The 18,711-nt window shown below is 46.0% G+C and overlaps 1 protein-coding gene across 3 annotated transcripts in view; it reads right to left on the reverse strand.

Moving 5' to 3' along the window:
- STK40 (serine/threonine kinase 40) overlaps window positions 1-18,711 on the reverse strand; it is a 401,524-nt gene that overhangs the window by 212,449 nt on the left and 170,364 nt on the right. For all 3 annotated transcript variants that reach the window (XM_086956415.1, XM_086956416.1, XM_086956417.1), the window contains one exon: window positions 15,165-15,284. In XM_086956415.1, coding sequence (XP_086812541.1) covers window positions 15,165-15,284 — 120 coding nt within the window. The remainder of the gene's footprint in view (window positions 1-15,164; window positions 15,285-18,711) is intronic.

Here is an 18,711-nt window from a genome sequence, read left to right on the forward strand (position 1 = left end):
TCTGCCCAACAGAAAAATACAGCAGCCAGAGGTGGATATACTCACACTAACAAGGCATTACAATCAACGTCCTAACCCGTAATTCATGAGGCTATTCGGAGAAGCAAAGTGTGACCTGAACGGTCACTTTAACTCACTAGTAGAATATGCTATCCGACATCCATATGTGCAACACTATGAGCAGGGGGAAAAGGTTGGACGATTGCTAGCAGCACAGCTTTGTTAGCTAGAGGCCCACCAGCAATATCGGCCACAAGAAATCAGAGACGTCATCCACCTAAAGAAAATAGTAGAAGCATTGCCCGCCTCCTACACATCTCAGAAGTGTGCGAGAATCCAGACAACTAGATGGCATTTCTAGAGGGAGTGCACCTTCCCACTTTGTCAAAGAACGGCAGACAACTACTAGAGGAAGAAATAATGAAAGAACAGACAGTGGCGTCACTAGGGGGGTGCGGGGGGTGCAGACCGCACCGGGTGACACCATCACAAGGTGTTACACCAAAAGGAAAAATATTACTGTCTGTTGAACCTTATCCGGCTGCCGGCCCACGCGCCACTCCCACCACTACACGTGCTTAAAATGTAAGCACTGCGCAAGAGCATTGAATTACATTGTATGCATTTTCACTTTCACTATTTACTGCGAAAAGACTGATCGCTTCTTCTCCGGTAGTCTGTTCCTCGCTCTCGAGGTTTGTCATTGAAGATGACAGGTAAGATTGTGGGGGCTTTCAAAGGCATGTTAACTTTTCACCTTTGGACACTAGTGACTGGTTTGGCAGCAGGCTCGAGAGGCCTGTGCTTCCAGCTGGGCAAGAGCCACAACTTGTCTATGGGCTGTTATATCTTTGATGTTTTCATACTGCATTTAATGTCATAAACGTTCCGATTCTAATCACTACATGTAACATGCATCACGAGGACGCACTTTTACTTAACTACCTCTGGCTCCCCTAATGACCCTGCACCCCCTCAGACCCTCAGCAAAGCTATGGACGTGATTCGCCCGGTCATATTAGATGTGCTCAACACCTCCATCTCCTCTAAAGTCGTACCTCCTTCATGGAAATGTGCGATGGTGAGGGCTTTGTTGAAGAAGCCCAATCTTGACCAGTCCAACTTGGCGAATTACCGTCCTATCTCCTTGCTTCCCTGGCTAAGCAAACTGCTGGAGAGGCACGTAAATAACACCTTGATGAGCTATTTGGAATCAAATAGCCTTCTACGTGCCTCCCAGACAGGGTTTCGCCCTTTACATGGGACTGAAACCGCCCTTCTGGCGGTAACAGAGGAGGCAAGAGCAGTGTTAGACCGGGGAGGAAAAGTCGCCATTATTTTATTAGACCTCAGCGCCGCGTTCGACGCGGTAAACCATGTCACGCTATTACAACGTCTGGCGGACATGGGCGTGTCGGGCGCGGCCCTGGAATGGCTGACTTCCTTCCTGGATGACCGCTTTTTCCAGGTTTTCGAGGGCGAGGTGGTGTCGCCTAAACACCCACTCAGGTGTGGGGTTCCTCAGGGCTCATCCCTGAGCCCCACCCTGTTTAACACCTACATGGAGCCCCTAGACAGGATAGTCCAACCCTTCGGTGTGCGTATTGTCACCTACGCAGACGATACCCAACTGGTGGTCTCGTTAGACCACTCGGAGGGATCGTCCAACACCTTAGGCCCCTGTCTAGAGGCTGTTGCCAGATGGATGCAATCTTCCTGTTTAAAGCTAAATGGGGAGAAGACAGATGTCATGCTATTGGGTAATCCTTCGCCCTCTGTCTTCACATCCATCTGGCCACCATGTTTGGGCCCACCTCCTGCCCCCAAGCCCCAAATAAAAAGCTTGGGGATCTGGCTTGACACAGCCTTGAACTTCTCAGCCCAGGCCATAAAAACAGCCGCTACCTGTTTTGGATTGATGAGGATGCTGCGGAAGGTGCTCCCTCTGCTTCCATTTCAAGCAAGGAGGATCCTGGTCCAGGCCCTCGTACTATCTCGCCTGGACTATGGGAATGCCCTCTATATGGGAGCCCCATCCTTTGTCACCCAAAAGCTCCAAGTCGCCCAAAACAGTGCGGCCCGGCTGCTTTACAATCTCCCTCGCTGGCAGTCAGCAAGGAATGCCCTAAGGGAACTTCACTGGCTCCCCATAGCGGCCAGAGTTCAATTCAAGGCCATGTGTATTCTACACAAAGCCTTCTATCGCCAAGGCCCTGCAATCTTACAGCCCCTGGTTACTCCTATGTTCCACCCCGCGCCCTCCGATCCGGTACCCTCCAATTGGCTACCTTGACCAGAATCAAGAAAGCCCGCTGGGGAGGCCGCTCTTTTTCACACACTGCGGCTAAACTTTGGAATACTCTTCCTTTACCCCTGCGAGAAACCACTAATCATCTCGCCTTCAGGAAAGCTTTGAAAACTCACTTATATGCTAAACTCTGCTGATCTGCCCGAGCCTGCGTTAACTAAGCTTTCAGTCACAAGCGCTACGAGGCCGCCGGGTAGATAGCGCTATATAAGTGCAGTTTTCATTCATTCATTCACTTAACTCCACTCGCATGTCAAGGCTGGAAGCCAGAGTGGGTCGCACTAACACAAGGACTTCCTGCTGCACAAAGTGCTGCGGCCGGTCTGGGTGATGCCTGTGGGGCCGGGGGAGCTGCTGCAGGACCTCCTGGACATCCTGCACGACGACGTGACAGCCTCGGGTAGGTGGCGCGGTCCTACAGGCGTCTTATAGACTCTCAATGGCTTACAGGCATCCCCTACCGAGCTCGGACAGGGGGCTCCCTCACATGCCTACAGGCCTCTCCTATCGAGCTCGGACAGGGGGCTCCCTTACAGGCCTCTCCTACCGAGCTCAGACAGGGGGCTCCCTTACAGGCCTCTCCTACCGAGCACGAACAGGGGGGCTCTTTTACAGGCATCTTACACCGAGCTCAGGTGGCGGAGGGGTTTTCTTTTACAAGCATCTCCTACCGAGCTCAAACAGGGGGCTTCCTCACATGCCTACAGGCATGTCCTACCGAGCTTGGACAGGGCGGCTCCCTTACAGGCTTACAGGTAGCTTACACTGTGCGCAAGTGGGGGAAGGGGTTTCTCTTACACACTTTACAGGCATGTCATACCATACTCAGACAGGGATGGTGCACCATTCTGGGCCAAGGAGCCGGTCTTAAAACCTTACAGGCATGCACAACATATCTGTAGCGGAGAGGGGTTGTCTTACAGGCATCTTACACCGAGCTCAGCTGGGTGTGTTGGGGGTTGGGGGGGTGGGGGGGGCAGTGGCGACACTAGGGGGGTGCGGGGGTGAGTGGTTATCGTTTGTGGACAGATTTTCCATGCTTGTTTCCTCAATTAATATCGCCATCGGCCTCCATGATGAATGCAGCCTTGAGCCTCTTATGTAAAGACCACTCAGTGCAGTGGGAGAGGTGTGGCGCAGCGGCCAGGGCAGCGCTGATCTCATGCTCAACATCAATAGTGGGGGCACGCACCCTTGATGCACAGCAGTCCATGCTCTCATGAAGCACATTGTAATGTGCATCAAACAGGGCTCATCTGAGGGTAAGTACTAGTCCTTTCCATTTCTGCTGTACATCACCCTGTCCACATTACCTTGTGTCCCCTTCCACGCATATCACTATGACTCATGCTGCATATTGTAAAGAAAAGCTTTTAGTTTCTGTTCAGCTGTTTATTTGTTGACCTGCACATATGGATGATTTCATATCTGCTGCATTTAGTGAAATGTATGCCTGCCGGTGTGTGTTCGGGATTAATGTGTGCATGCTCGATGTGTGCAAGTAAGCATGAATATTGAGTGCCTGCACAATTCGAAACTCAACCTTATGTGCTATGACAAGGCTTCGGGATGCCTCTATTTTACATCATCAGCTCTGGCTGGAATTATGACAACAGCGGCAGTGGCGTCACTAGGGTTGGTGTCACGCCAGACTGGAGGGCAGGTGATGGGAATTAAGAGAGACGGAAGCAAAGCAGGGAGGGTAGTGATAGCAAGCTGGGGTGGACAGGAATGTGACAACACTGCAGGAAAGACCGAAAGCAAGCAGGGAAATACTCTGAGTAGAACGCATGGCCTCCAAGGAGCAAGGGGAGGAGTTATGAAAGGATGGGTAACACTTCTGCAGTGCTTTAGACTCCGGTGTAGAGGAGTGGGCTTGGAAAGGCCTCAGAAGAAGAAGGACCCCCCCAGTGTGTGCTACACAGATAAAAACATCTCCTCGAGGAGGTCCATCATGGATTCATGGGGTATGAGGAGGTGACACCATAAGTTACCCGCACTGGGTGACACCAACCATAGTAACGCCACTGAGAACAGATAACGGATGCCATTTCAGAATAGTCTCATACAAGGCCCGTAAGGATGACAGATTCCCTGCTGAATTCTATAAACGAACTAAGCAAATAATACCTTTGTTGCACAAACTTTTTCAGGAAGCAGAAACGACAGGCAGGATACGAGCGTATCCAATAAAGTAATTGCTAATCTTGTTTCAAAAGAGGACAACCGACCCACTCAAAGTGCCAGTCATTATCGGTAAAAATTAAGTGTATTGCCACTGAGACAGCTCTTGCATTAACAGAGTAGGATTCATAAATCCGATAGGACACACATTTTGTGATGAATTTGACAAATCTCAAATTATGACACAAAAGGAAGACTCAACGATTCATTCAAGAGGTCCAATTTCATCTCAATCGGAAGCATAGGTTTTAAATAAGCCACTCTCACATATTTACCAGGCTATTATTTATTTTCATTTGCAATGACTGGATATCCCATGGTTAACACCTGCTGCTGCACAATCACAAAACTGCTCAAAGCTCAAATCATTTAGTTTGTCAGCACAAAGTATTACCATTTTATCTGTATTGGAGCTCTGTCTCCTACGTAGTCCAAAATGTTTTGGAATAACCTCCGTTTTTCTCCACTTGTATTATTAAATAGTGCATTATCGGATTTTAAATCTGTACAGGAGTTTGTTTAGTACTATTCACAAAGGACTATGTAGGAAAGTGGATTGAGTTGGACAAATGGCCATCTCAAAGGATAAGACCACCAAATGCTAGCTATTACACAAATATCACACAAATTAAATGAAATAAACCGGTGCTCAATCCCTGGTTTGCAACAAGAAGCAGCATCAGCTAGTTGATGGAAGCAACTCCAGGGCACTCTCTACCCAATGAGGTAAATCATTTCCAAGGGTCAACCGAACAAACGTTCTCACGAATTCCAGGTTGTCTTACCGCAAACAATCCCACAATGCCCTCTCTTTCAAATTCAGGATGGGAAAACCCTTTCTCCCTGGTGTAGAGCCTATGTGCCCATCCATAGGTGTAGGCAGGGTAATGACTACCTCTGTGGTGACTTAATACCAGATATGGGGGAAGCTTTCTTTTCATGGTGTTTGGCGCCAGCCTGACTAAGGGAGAAAGACAAAAGTGGTGGCCTTTCTATGAGTCACCTAACATTTGCTTGTGACAGGGAAAGGTCATTTGAAGTTAATTTATTTCCTGAGTCCACACTAACTGGTCTTCGTGTCTGCGGAAGTAAACACCTCCTCAAGCCATTGTCGCTGCTATGGGAGCAATTTTCCCACCTCTTTCACACCTTATTAAGGTTAAGTACAAGTTGAGCAGTTGCTGGAGAGCTAATGCAAACTAGCCTCAAACAGCTTTAGGAAAATTTCTAAAAATTACATTTCCAATATATTTTCTTTAAAATCGGATGTGCCCAGTAGACTGAATTAAAAGTCTTTGAATGGGGCCTATAGTTGGTAAAGGTCACACGTTGTAGATTGAATAGATTTATCTAGACATTGGCTTTTCCTATGTGTCAGTTACAATCTGACTAGTGACAATGTCAATTTGGGCTTAGTCACAAGGGGAAAGGAAAATGCTACTTACCAGTATGCATCTGTTCTTGGCATGTAGAGCTGCAGATTCAAACACTATGCATAGATCGCCATCTGGTGTTGGGCTCGGATGTTTGCAGTTTGTTATTGTCTTGGAAAAGTCTTTGGAAGTCACGAGATAGGAGACTCCTCCTTTGGACAATAGTGTGCAAGGGCATAGACTCCATCTTCAGATTGTTTTTTCGCCAAGAAGGGAAATGATGGAGTTTTGTGAGAACAGAAACATGTCCATGTATGTTGTATCTAAATAAGATAATACTGAAACAGATAAAAGGGTAGCCAGGGAGGTGAGTGGGCGTGTGTGAATCTGCAGCTCTACATGCCAAGAACAGATGCATACTGGTAAATAGCATTTTCCGTTTGAGGCATATCAGCTGCAGATCACACACTATGCATAGATTGCATAGCAGTACTGTCCCATTAGCGGCGACCACCAGTATCTGTTACAGTAGTTTGAAATAGTGTTTTGAGTACAGCCTGGTCCACACCAGCTTGTTGTTTTGCTTGCACATCTACACAATAGTGGTTTGTGAATGTGTGCGGTGTAGACCATGTAGCTGCTTTGCAGATATCTAAGGGAATGTTCCCTAAAAATGCCATGGAAGCCCCTATTTTGCGAGTGGAATGAGCTTTAGGGGGAATGGAAAGTGTACGTTTTGATTTGTGATAGCAAATTTGTATACATTTGACAATCCACATTGCAATTCCAGGCTTTGATATGGGATTGACTTTATGTGGTGGTGAAAAAGAAACAAAAAGCGGTTTTGTTTTGAGACAAGGTTTTGTTCTCTCAAAGTAGTAAAGAAGGGCTCTTTTTACGTCTAGAGTATGAAGAGCTCTTTCTGCTACTGTTTGTGGTTGCGAGAAGAAGACGGTCAACTCTACAGATTGGTTGAGACAGAAGGGAATAATAACCTTTGGAAGGAATTTAGGGTTTGATCTGAAAACCACTTTATGATGGAGTTGTAAAATTGGTTCTTGAATAGTTAGTGCCTGTAGCTCACTGACTCTTCTGAGAGATGTGATAGCTTTGAGGCCTTCCATAAATGCTTTAATTGCAGGTACTCTGAATAATGAGAGATGTTGTCTATTTTGCATGTAGGCTGCTATGGCAGCGAGACGTAACCTGATTGATGTGTAAGCTAGATAAAATTTTTGAAGATGTAGTAGGTAACATCTGATGTTTTGAACAGACACATTTAGAGGACTGATTGAGTTATTGGTAAAGTATATTTCAAATATTTCCACTTGGCTGCATAGCAGGCTCTAGTGGTGGGGTGTCTCGCTTCTTTGATTACATTCATACAATGAGGTGGAAGATTAAGGTACCCAAACTCTAGGATTTCAGAAGCCAGATTGCTAGGTTGAGCTGTGCTGGATCTGGGTCTGTGATCTCTTCATGGTTCTGTGTGAACAGTTGTGGGGCGAGATGTACTTTTTGGTGGGGAACTACTGATAGTTCCAGCAAGGTTGTGTACCATGGTTGTCTGGCCCATGTTGGAGCAACTAGGATCAGTGTTCGTGACTGTTGTTGCAGCTTGCGTACCTGCCCACTCCTCTAACCCCGACCAAGCAGCCATTAACCTCACTAAATGGCTATCCAACAGCGCCGACATCCTAGCACCGTTGAAAAAACGTCAAACAAACCAGGCAGCAAGAAGGCCTCCTGGTTCAACGATGATCTTAAGAAATCTAAGAAACTTTGTCGCTCCCTTGAGAAGGCCTGGAAAAAAGACCCAAACACCAGCACCAAGGACGCCTTCAAAAACGCCACCCGCATACACCACCAACTGATCAGGAATGCCAAGAAAGCCGCTCTCAAGGATCGTCTAGATAGCAACGCCCACAACAGCAAGGAATTATTCAACATCGTCGAGGAATTTACCAACCCCTCATCCAACTCCAACGACATCACCCCCTCTCAAGCCCTCTGCGACTCCCTAGCCTCATTCTTCCACAACAAGATTGCAGACATCCACAACAGCTTCGACAACCGACCCGAAGACCAACCCACTCAACCCTCTGCAGGACCCCCACCCCCCTTGAACATCCTTAATGACTGGAACCCAATCTCCACTGAGGACACCATCCGCCTTATGAACTCCATCCACTCAGGATCCCCCACAGACCCATGCCCTCACCACATCTTTAACAAAGTAGACTCGATTATAGCACCGCACCTCCGAGACGTCATCAACTGCTCCCTCAACTCCGCCACCTTCCCGGAAAGTTGGAAACACGCCGAACTCAGCGCCCTTCTGAAGAAACCCACAGCTGACCCCACCGAACTCAAAAACTACCGCCCTATCTCGCTCCTCCCATTCCCGGCCAAAGTCATCGAGAAAGCTGTCAACAACCAGCTCGCCGCCTTCCTCGAAACCAACAAATCCCTCGACTCCTCACAGTCCGGCTTCCGAGCCAAACACAGCACTGAGACCGCCCTCATCGCAGCTACAGATGACATTCGAACCCTGCTAGACAACGGAGACACAGTCGCCCTCATCCTCCTCGACCTCTCCGCAGCCTTCGACACAGTCTGTCATAGCACCCTGATACAACGCCTCAGAAACATCGGAATCCAGGGAAATGCACAGGAATGGATCACCTCGTTCCTCACCGGAAGGACCCAGAGAGTCCGCCTCCCACCATTCAAATCAGAAGCTACCGAAGTCATCTGCGGCGTGCCACAAGGATCCTCACTCAGCCCCACTCTCTTCAACGTATACATGAGCCCCCTTGCGGCCATCGCACGCCAACATAACCTCAACATCATCTCATACGCTGACGACACTCAACTGATCCTTTCACTCACCAAAGACCCTAACACCGCCAAAACCAACCTACACGAAGGAATGAAAGAAGTAGCCGAGTGGATGAAGTACAGCCGTCTTAAACTTAATTCTGACAAAACTGAATCATCTTTGGCACCTCCCCCTCCGCCTGGGATGACTCTTGGTGGCCAGAGGCCCTTGGAAAAGCACCCATCCCGACGGACCACGCACGGAACTTAGGTGTCATCCTGGACTCCTCTCTCTCTATGAACAGACAAGTCAACGCAGTCTCATCTTCTTGCTTCAATATTCTTCGCATGCTCAAAAAAACATTTCGCTGGATCCCCACCGAAACCAGAAAAACGGTCACCCACGCACTGGTCACGAGCCGCCTGGACTACGGAAACACCCTATACGCCGGTACCACCGCTAAACTCCAGAAAAAACTCCAACGCATCCAGAACGCCTCAGCCACTCATACTAGACATCCCGCGTAAAGATCACATCTCTGGACACCTGAAAAACCTCCACTGGCTCCCCGTTAACAAGAGGATTACGTTCCGCCTCCTTACCCACGCACACAAAGCACTCTACGAACTTGGACCCGAATGCCTCAACTCACGACTTTCCTTCTACACCCCCTCCCGCCACCTACGATCCTCCAACCAAGCCCTTGCAACTGTACCTCGCATCAACAAAACCACCATGGGAGGCAGATCCTTCTCCTACCTGGCAGCTAAAACCTGGAACTCACTTCCCACTCACCTTCGTCTCACTCAGAACCACCTTACATTCAGAAAGCAACTTAAAACCTGGATATTCGACAAGTAATTCCCCACCCTTCCTCAAGCGCCTTGAGACCCTCTGGGTATGTAACGCGCTATATAAATTACCTGACTTGACTTGACTAGTGGAATGAGTGGGAGAGGCGGAAAAGCGTAGGCAAATCTGCCTGACCAATTCATCCATATCGCATTGACTTTGGACTATGGGTGTGGGATATCTGGCAGTGAAGCTTGGGCATTTTGTGTTTAAATGTGTGTCGAAGAGATCTATGTCTGGATGCCCCCACATTTGGAAAAAAGGTTGAAGGACTTGTGGATGAAGTTCCCACTTGTGAATCTGTTGTGTTTAACGACTTAATAGATCTGCCATCTGAATTTGCATTCCTGGAAGATGTTGGGCTAAGAGGAATATGCTCTGTGCTAGCTGAGAGAGCTGCAGAGTGTGTTCCCCCTTCTTTCTGTAAATAATACATTGCTGTTATATTGTCTGTGCAGACTAAAACAGCTTTGCTTGATACGTGTTTCTGGAATGCTTTTAATGCAAGAAATATTGCTAGTAGCTCCAAGTGATTGATGTGGAGTAGCTTTTGCTGTGGTGTCCACCTGCCCTGTATGGTGTGATGTAGTAGACGAGCTCCCCAGCCGGTGAGCGATGTGTCTGCTGTTAACACAATTTGTGGAACCGGCTCTAGGAACGGTCGCCCTTTGGAAAGGTTTTGGGTGTTCCACCACTGCAGAGAGTGATGTGTGCGGCCGTCCACCAACACCATATCTGTCAATTGACCTTGAGCTTGGTTCCAATGACGTGCTATGCATTCCTGTAAGGGGCGCATCTTGAGTCTTGCGTGAGGTACTATGAATATGCAAGAGGCCATCATCCATATAAGTTGCATGAACACTCGAGCTGGTAGCAAGTGTTGCGGTTAGAACTTTGTTATAAGGGCTTGCACGCTTGCTATCCTGGCTGGATTGGGATATGCAAGGCCTTTCAAAGTGTCTATTGTGGCACCTAGATATTGTTGGATTTGGGATGGTTGGAGGTGAGACTTTGGGTGATTTATTGTAAACCCTAAGCCGTGCAGTAGTTGGATTGTGGTGTGTGTATGACGTACACAGTAAGTATGTGACTAGGCTTTTATGAGCCAGTCGTCCAAGTATGGGAAGACATGAATCTGTTGTCTACTTAAATGGGCTGCTACCACTGCTAGACATTTCGTGAATACTCTGGGTGCTGTGGTAACTCAGAATGGGAGAACTTTGAATTGATAGTGCTGCCCGTCCACTACAAACCGAAGATATTTCCTGTGAGCAGGGTGAATGGAAATGTGGAAGTAGGAGTCCTTGAGATCTAAAGTGGCAAGGAAATAGACTTGTTTGAGTAGGGGAAGGAGTTGTTGAAGAGTGACCATGTGAAAATGGTCTGATTGTATGTATAGGTTTAATGGTCTGAGGTCTAAGATGGGCCTCAGGGTTCCATTCTTCTTTGGAATCAGAAAGTACAGGGAGTAAACTCATGTGTTTTGATGGGAAGGGGAACTGGCTCTATTGCATGTTTATGCAGTAAGGAAAACACCTCTTGTTTTGGAAGCGTTAAATGTTCTGTTGACATCGGATGCAGTTTGGGTGGTATAGGAGTGGCAGTGAGCTCCAGGCAATAACCAGATTGGATAATTTGTCTCACCCACATGTCTGTGGTGATATTGTTTCAGACCAGTAGGAACTGGGTTAATCGTCCCCGATTGAAATAGAATGTTCGGGGGAGAGTGACGGAAAGTCATTGTTTTGTGGTGATGGCAGTACGAGTATTGGTAGTTTTGCCCCTACCGTTGCTGTTATTGCCCCTGTAGCCTCCTCTGTAATAACCTCTGGTAGAGGAGGTTTGTGTGGGACTTTTATATGAAGTGGAGGCGTTATCTGTATTGAAGCCTCTAGAGGCGCCCCCTATAAGAGGAGTGCCAAAAAGAACTTCTGGGAGCTTGCGATTGCAAGGTTCCCATTGATTTGGCAGTGTCAGTGTCTTTTTTCATCTTCTCTAAAGATTAATTCACTGTAGGCCCAAATAAGTGTTCTTCGTCAAAGAATTGGTTCAGTATGGTAGTCTGAACCTCTTGTTTAAACCCAGATATCCTTAACCAGGCATGTCTGCGTAAAAGGACACTGGTATTTATGACTCGGGAGGTTGTATCTGCGGCATCTAGAGCACACCAAATGGCGGTATTAGTTACTAGTTTACCTTCCTGTAGTAAGATCATGGGCTTTTGTTTTATATTCATCTGGAAGGTGTTGTAGTAGGGACTCTAGCTCGTCATAGTGCGCCCTATCGTATCTGAATAGTAAAGCCTGTGTGTTGGCAATCCTCCATATGTTGGCTGCTTGTGATGCTGTTCTTTTGGCAGATACGTCCAATATTTTTGACTCTGTCAGGTGGTGGTAACCTGATGTTTGAGAGTTGGCCCTTTTCCTGGAGTTGGAAATAACTAAAGCATCTAATGGAAGCTGTCCCTTAATGTATGTAGGGTCAGTTGGGGCAGCCTTGTACTTCTTTTCTATTCTAGGGTTAATGACTCTAGCCCTAACTTGGTCTTTAAAGAATTCAGGGGCGTGTTTAATTACCCCTTTTAACATTGGTAGAATAGAGGTGGACCTTAGGGATGTTGTTAAAGTGTCCGTGAGGAAGTCTTCTTCCATGGGGTCTGTATGTAAGTTTTACCCCTTGGTATTGTGCAGCCCTGTGTATTAGCTGAGTGAATCCTATAGTGTCCTCTGGAGGGGATGGTCTAGATGGATAGCCATCTTCCTGTGGTACATCAGGAACATCTGGTGTGCCATAATTTTCCCATGGATTATTTGGGATGTAATGAATAGGCTCTTGTAGAGGTTCATTATCTCCTTCGTCACCAGGGGTATCATCATCATCATCATCATCATCTGGAGGTGGAGGAGATTGTATTGGTATTGGAGTTGGAACAGGAGAAATGTATTGTAGAGAAGGGATCCTTAAAGGAGAGGTGGCAATGTCTCTTTTCTTTAAGAGAAGTGGAAATGGTGTAGGTTTGTCCATTTTTCTTTTGTTGGAAGGACTAATCTTAAGATGACCTGTTGCGGGTCTATTTCCAGAGGTTTTTGTGTAAAATCAGGTTCAAAAAGCTGTTCCTCTGAAGCGTGGTGTTTTGGTGCCAATTTATTTGGGTCCGAATGCTTATGTGGCACAGTCTTTGGAGTAATAATATAATAATAAACTTTATTCGGATTTTTTAAAGATCCATAAAAGCAGTACAGATAAAAATAAATCTGCGGTACGATATGATTACAGATTACTTAAAAACAGCAAAGAGGAGTATCGGTGATTTATACAGTACTGTTATATTTAAAGGTTTTTCCTGTGTCCGTGTATACATTTCAGAAAGTTAAGAACATGATAACATGTGGCTTCAGTATCCAAAAGCTGCAAGCTCAACATGGCTACTCGGCATTGTCTGAGACCCCAAGATTTCAAAAGAGTTAATAACCAAAGTTTGCGGTGTTCCTGATAAAATTTGCAGAACAGAACAGTATGAAGGGTGGTTTGTGTTGATTTCCCATCGCATGGACATGGAAGTGGATTTGGGTCCCAAACGTTTGGCGTTGGAAAAGCTACCAGTTTGTGAAATATGTTCAGTCTGAATCTTATCAGGAGAAATCGGTCTTTGGAGTAGTTTTATGCTCCTTTGTTTTGGCCTGAGGAGGTTTTGTGGGTTCCAAAGGTTTGGTTAGTCTCTTTGGAACCGGTTGCTTGGTTGACTCTGATGATTTTTTCAGATCGGAGGTGCCGGGTGTTTTTGGAACCAGTTGTTTTTTCGGTTCCGATGTATGTTTCGGAACCAGTGGCTTCTTTGTTTCCGAGGATTTTTTCGGATCCAAAGGCAGTGTCTCTTTTGGTTTCGGTGCCGAATGCCCCGGTGCGGAACCAGACTTAGGCGAAGAGGAAGACAATGGTTTGTCTTTCGGTTTCTCTTTGGTCGATGCAGAGGATGGAGTTTTGGCACAGATGGTAGGCTGACTCTGTCCAGAGTGGCCTGAAGGCTTAATTGTAGACATCTTTGCCGAGCTGGAAGGCGGTACGTGGGAAGTTTTGTCATGGTGTGCACCCAGGCCCAAAGGTGAAGGTATTACCAAAGCCTTTGGATGGGTAGGGGGATAGGGGGGGGGGGGGGGGGGGGGGGGGGGGATCGTCGACATCAGTACTTACGACCCCTTGCCCACGGGTGATGTCTTCGACGTTGGAGTGCTCGGAGGCGCTGAAGGTGCCTTCTTCCATCTGCTCCTGTACATCGATGCCTTCCTGGAAGAAGTTGTCCGGTATCGATGTCGATGATCGAGCCATACTTCTTCGCGCTCGACGATCTGATGGTTTTCTTGGAGCGGAAAGAGGCACAAGCCCGACAGTCTTTGGCCTTGTGTTCAGGTGAAAGGCAGAAGTTACACACCTCATGCAGATCAACGAGTGGAAACTTGGATCCACATTGAGGACATTTTTTGAAGGGAGTACTTTCCATGAGCCACGAAGGCGTGATGTCGCAGCTATGCCCGAAGGCCTGCTTCGACAACTGGAACCGAAGTAGAAGTTTGTAGAGATGCACATCGAAAGGGAAACGTGATCGAGACAATACCAAAGAATTGGGTAAGGATTGCGCGTCGAAAGTTAAATCGGTAACAATACCGAACTGGAAGGCGTGGAACACATCCGAGCCAGATGATGGAAAAAAACAATCTGAAGATGGAGTCGATTTCCATGCGCACTATTCACCAAAGGAGGAGTCACCTCTCTTGTGACTTCCAAAGACTTTTCCAAGACAATAAGCAAACTGCAAACATCCGGGCCCAACACCAGATGGCAATCTATGCATAGTGTGTGACCTGCAGCTCATATGCCTCGAACATTACATTTCTTATGTCGAACATGTGCCGGGTGTGGCCAAGATGGCAGCCGGGTAGGACGTCTTTCATCGCTGCTCCATTCCCGCAGTCTGCCTGAGTTCCTCACTATACTAAGCTGTCCTGGCAGATAATCATGTCTGACTACCTGGGGTGCTGGTAGTCCAAGCTGGCTACCACAGCTTGCGGAGGCCGACGCCGCAATCCCTCCCGAGCTCTGACTTTGGCCACCCGGGAGAAGCCTGAGAGACTCAAGATGGCGACCAGGCTCTAGGGCCCGGCCTCTTCCCCATCTGGATTAAGGTGGTAGGATTATTCCTGTCTCCCTGTGACCGTGGTATATTTACCAACATTTATGCTCTACCTGGGACAACACCTTCATGCTTATCCCTAAGTGGAGACTGCAAGGCTGGTGAACTGGGGCAAGGCCCCTCATGTGATGGCCTGACTGCACTACCACCAACATACCAACTTACAAATCCTAAGCCTCAAGGTCTAAGTTAATTACTTTCGTGAGATAAGCATATTAGGAAACACCAATAAACCATAAGGTTCCTGGTTTAAAAGCCACCAAAGAGGGCTGGTGGAAGGTAAGTCATGGACTGGTTGCAAGCAACGATATACTCAACAAGTTGACAGTCTTAAATATACCATAAAAATATCGTAATAAGTTGACCTCTGCACTAGTCTGCAACACACTGTCCTTTTTTATTCTGTGCAGCTACAAAAAGAAATCTTCTGCTTCTTACCTAGGATGAAGGGCCCAGCTCTTTTGGCATTGCTTCCAGAAATTCCTGTGGAGAGGGCCTTTGCTGTAGCAGAAGTTTCCCCGGCTCCCCTCTCCGATGCTCTCCGCTTCATTCTCAGATCTGCAAAGAAAACAAATCGTTGCGATCATTTAGCTGGGAGTGAATAGTCGTCCTCTAACAGAACAGTGGAATTCTAAAGCTTGAATGTGTGATCTAAAAAGACGTGGACCAAACAATGATTATCTTTTGAATAGTAGTATTTGGATCCCGCATCTTAATAAGTCTCGGAGGTACAGCTTCTCATCCAAATGCTCCAGACTCCAATTATGCACTCTCTATTAAGTGTCTTGGAAACCACCATTAGAACTTAGAATTTTTCAATTGTTACATCACCAACAATTTCCAACACAGTGCAGAAAATGCTGTGAAAAATCAAGCCAGCGGCATAACACTCAGCATGGTTGAAGCCACACTGTTAATGGATGCGTACATTTCTTTAGCTTGCACAAGACAGTAAACTGAGATGTGTGCTACAGACTGTCACAGCTATGCACACCAGGATATTATCAGAGATGCTACATTTATCATCCAAATATCTTCAGCCTGGTCTCTAAAGTCTCAAAAACCGATATGGTATAACTTTTAATTTGTGCAACAGCTACAAAATAATGGAGGATGCCCGTCGTGTAAAATAACCTTTAAAACTGTTGAACTCATCGCCAAAAAACACTTCTAATGCCTACATTTCACGACATCACACAGAGAAAACAGTCATGTCTAAGAAAAAGGCACACATATTAACATAAAATACAAGAAGTGCAGAGACAGGGAAAATACATATTGTGTGCACACTACAGCAGACAGTTTGCAAACATCATAAGTTAGTAAACTGCAAGTCTCAGTATGTATCCATTTATGATTTAACGTCTGTGCCCAATTGTTGTATACTATTCAGGTGATTTGGGCTGGTATGTATGTGTTGTGATATATCATGACCAAATCACTACCACTCTCACCTACAGTTCCATCACGTGTCAAATTTAAGAAAAGCATACATGAACGAAACACATATGAAAGAGCAGAGGGATAGGTTAGCAGTGATGGGGTCTTGCTCGGACAGACATTTTCGATTTTGAGGGATACATTTAGCATTTTCTTACAGATTCTCAACTGTGAGCTGTAATGGTCAATTGGAAAATTGCACATTTTAAAGTTGTGAGATTGAGACTTCCTTTCTCATCTGTCAAGGTCACGGTGAGCAGTCAGTCTTTGAAACTGGAGCTATCTAGGCTTCCTCACGTTTATTTCTATAAACTCAAAGTGTGACATTCCTAGCAAGAGGATCGCGCTCATCATATGCAATCCAAGAACTCTTAATGATGGTAATACGTCCCACAAGGTGAGACATTTTCTACACCGTTAGTTTATGGGTTGGGCTAGAATCTGCATATGAAGTGCACCCAATTCATTTCAAGGAAAGGAGAGGCAGCAAAGTCTGAAGAAATGTGCATGCCCCGCATATAATTAATGCACAAAGCACAGTATACTTATGTAGTTCATCTTACTTGTAAGGTGTTTTCAATACTAGATCAATGGCAAATGTTAAAAAAATATGCTATTGCAGCACTTGCTTCTGTTTCCCACTAAACAGGTGTGCCTGTCATCCAATGTGATGGTTCTCACCTGATCGACCTCAGAAGGGGGGAAAGCAGAGTGGATCATGTGGAGTGTGGTTCCATCTAACTCTCTGCATGCGGTCACAGGTCATTACAGCCCGAAGATGACTAAGACCAATTCGCTTCTTCATATTACAAACACCGCAAATCTCTGAGGTCTGCAACCGTTATCTAAGTCAAGCCAAATTCCACATGTGGCTTCTAAAGCAGTGGTTCTTAACCTGGATTCCGCGGACCCCTGGGGGTCCATGCAACCAATTTATTGGGAACGCAACTGCTTAGAAAATTCAAAAATAATCAGAATACAAGTGTATATAAATAGAGAAGCAAAATACAGAATCCGAAAATTTTAAACATTGTGTAAATGTGAAAACATTTGAAATGGGAGGTTGAAGACAGTATCTTAAGATTGATAGGTGGGAGCACTGCAAGTGTATCAAACATAATATATCTAGGCCAGTGAGATGCATTAATTGGATTTTGAAAAGCTCCAACCTTTCCATTAAAAATAAAATTGAGGTTTTTGCAATATTTGCGTGTATTGTTGTTGTGTGATTCAAGTCATCGAAAATGCTTAGGTCCGGATCCCCGACAACCAGTACTGACTCTGTGGGGGGGGTTCCTTGGATTCCAATAATGATTTAGTGGGGGTACCCGTGTTCCATAATGATTAAGTAGGGGTCCATAGTAGACAAAAGGTTAAGAACCACTGTTCTAAAGCAAGCTGTAAGCTTAAATAGTTCCTATGTGACACACGCTACTTTGCATATTTATAAACAAGCAGTGCAAAGTTTATAAGCTGTGCCTAGTATAATTCACTGTTCGAAAGGAAAATTTAAATTCTAGAGTTTAGTTACCTTTTTTGAAAAAAAAAAAATGAAAAACCTGAACCATCAAACATGTTACTGGTTTGCATTGTCATCTGTTAAATAAGGGACTGTCATATGAAATATGACTGTTTTAGAGAAGTTTCCTATTCAAGTATGTATTGACACAATGTAATTCACAAAATCTACAGATCATAATTGGTGTGGCTGATCAATAATTAAGACGGTGGCATGAAATAATGGGAGCCAAGAATGAAGTTGATGCCCCTCAGGATCCTTTTTTAGGTTTCGCCTGTCGAAAGCTGCGCACTGCGCAGCTTTTGGCGCAGGCGAAATCTTATGCCTACAGTATGTGTGTGTTGTCCCGCCCCTCTGTTCCATTGGCTAGCTCCATAAATGGAGGCTAGCCATTGGAATAGAGATCTGTACGTCATAGCCGGAGCAGATTCGTGGCCGTTCCGGCGATTTTTAGGCTTTTTGCAACGTCATGAAGACGTGTCCACTGTGGGCGTGTACTTATTTTCTATTTTTTTTACATGGCTGTTTTTGCTCATTTGTTTGATCGTCCTGGTCCCACATGGTTGTATCCCGCTGTCCGTCTCCCCTCCCGCTGTCCGTGTCTTTGTTCGCCCCCCCTCTTGTGACTCCCGCTGTCCGTGTGCCCGTCCCCGCTGTCACAATGTTTGTTTATGTTAAAAGTTTACACCTGAGACATTTGCTCAGCCCTTTAAATACCGCACGTCTTTTGTACCTACGTTTTGTGGATACAGCTCAGTGCAGCGTCAGGCTTGCATCCTAAAACGTTTGCTAACTAAGCATCTGAGTGCAAAGCAGTTTGTGGAAAGGCTAATGCCACAGTGGAGTAATTTGCAAGTTTATAAAAAGCTGGAGGAATCATAATTTCTCCTCCCTTTCTTGTTTGCACCCTTTCTTATTTAAACGCGGCGTTAGGCGTCTGTTAAAGCGGTTAATGGGTTTACTTTGTCTGTCCCGCATTGGTATTTAAAAGAGTGATTACGGAAATTGAGCAGGGAGTGCAAATGA

The sequence above is a fragment of the Lissotriton vulgaris genome, chromosome 2_1 (assembly GCF_964263255.1).
Source record: "Lissotriton vulgaris chromosome 2_1, aLisVul1.2, whole genome shotgun sequence".
In the NCBI taxonomy this organism is placed as follows: Eukaryota; Metazoa; Chordata; class Amphibia; order Caudata; family Salamandridae; genus Lissotriton; species Lissotriton vulgaris.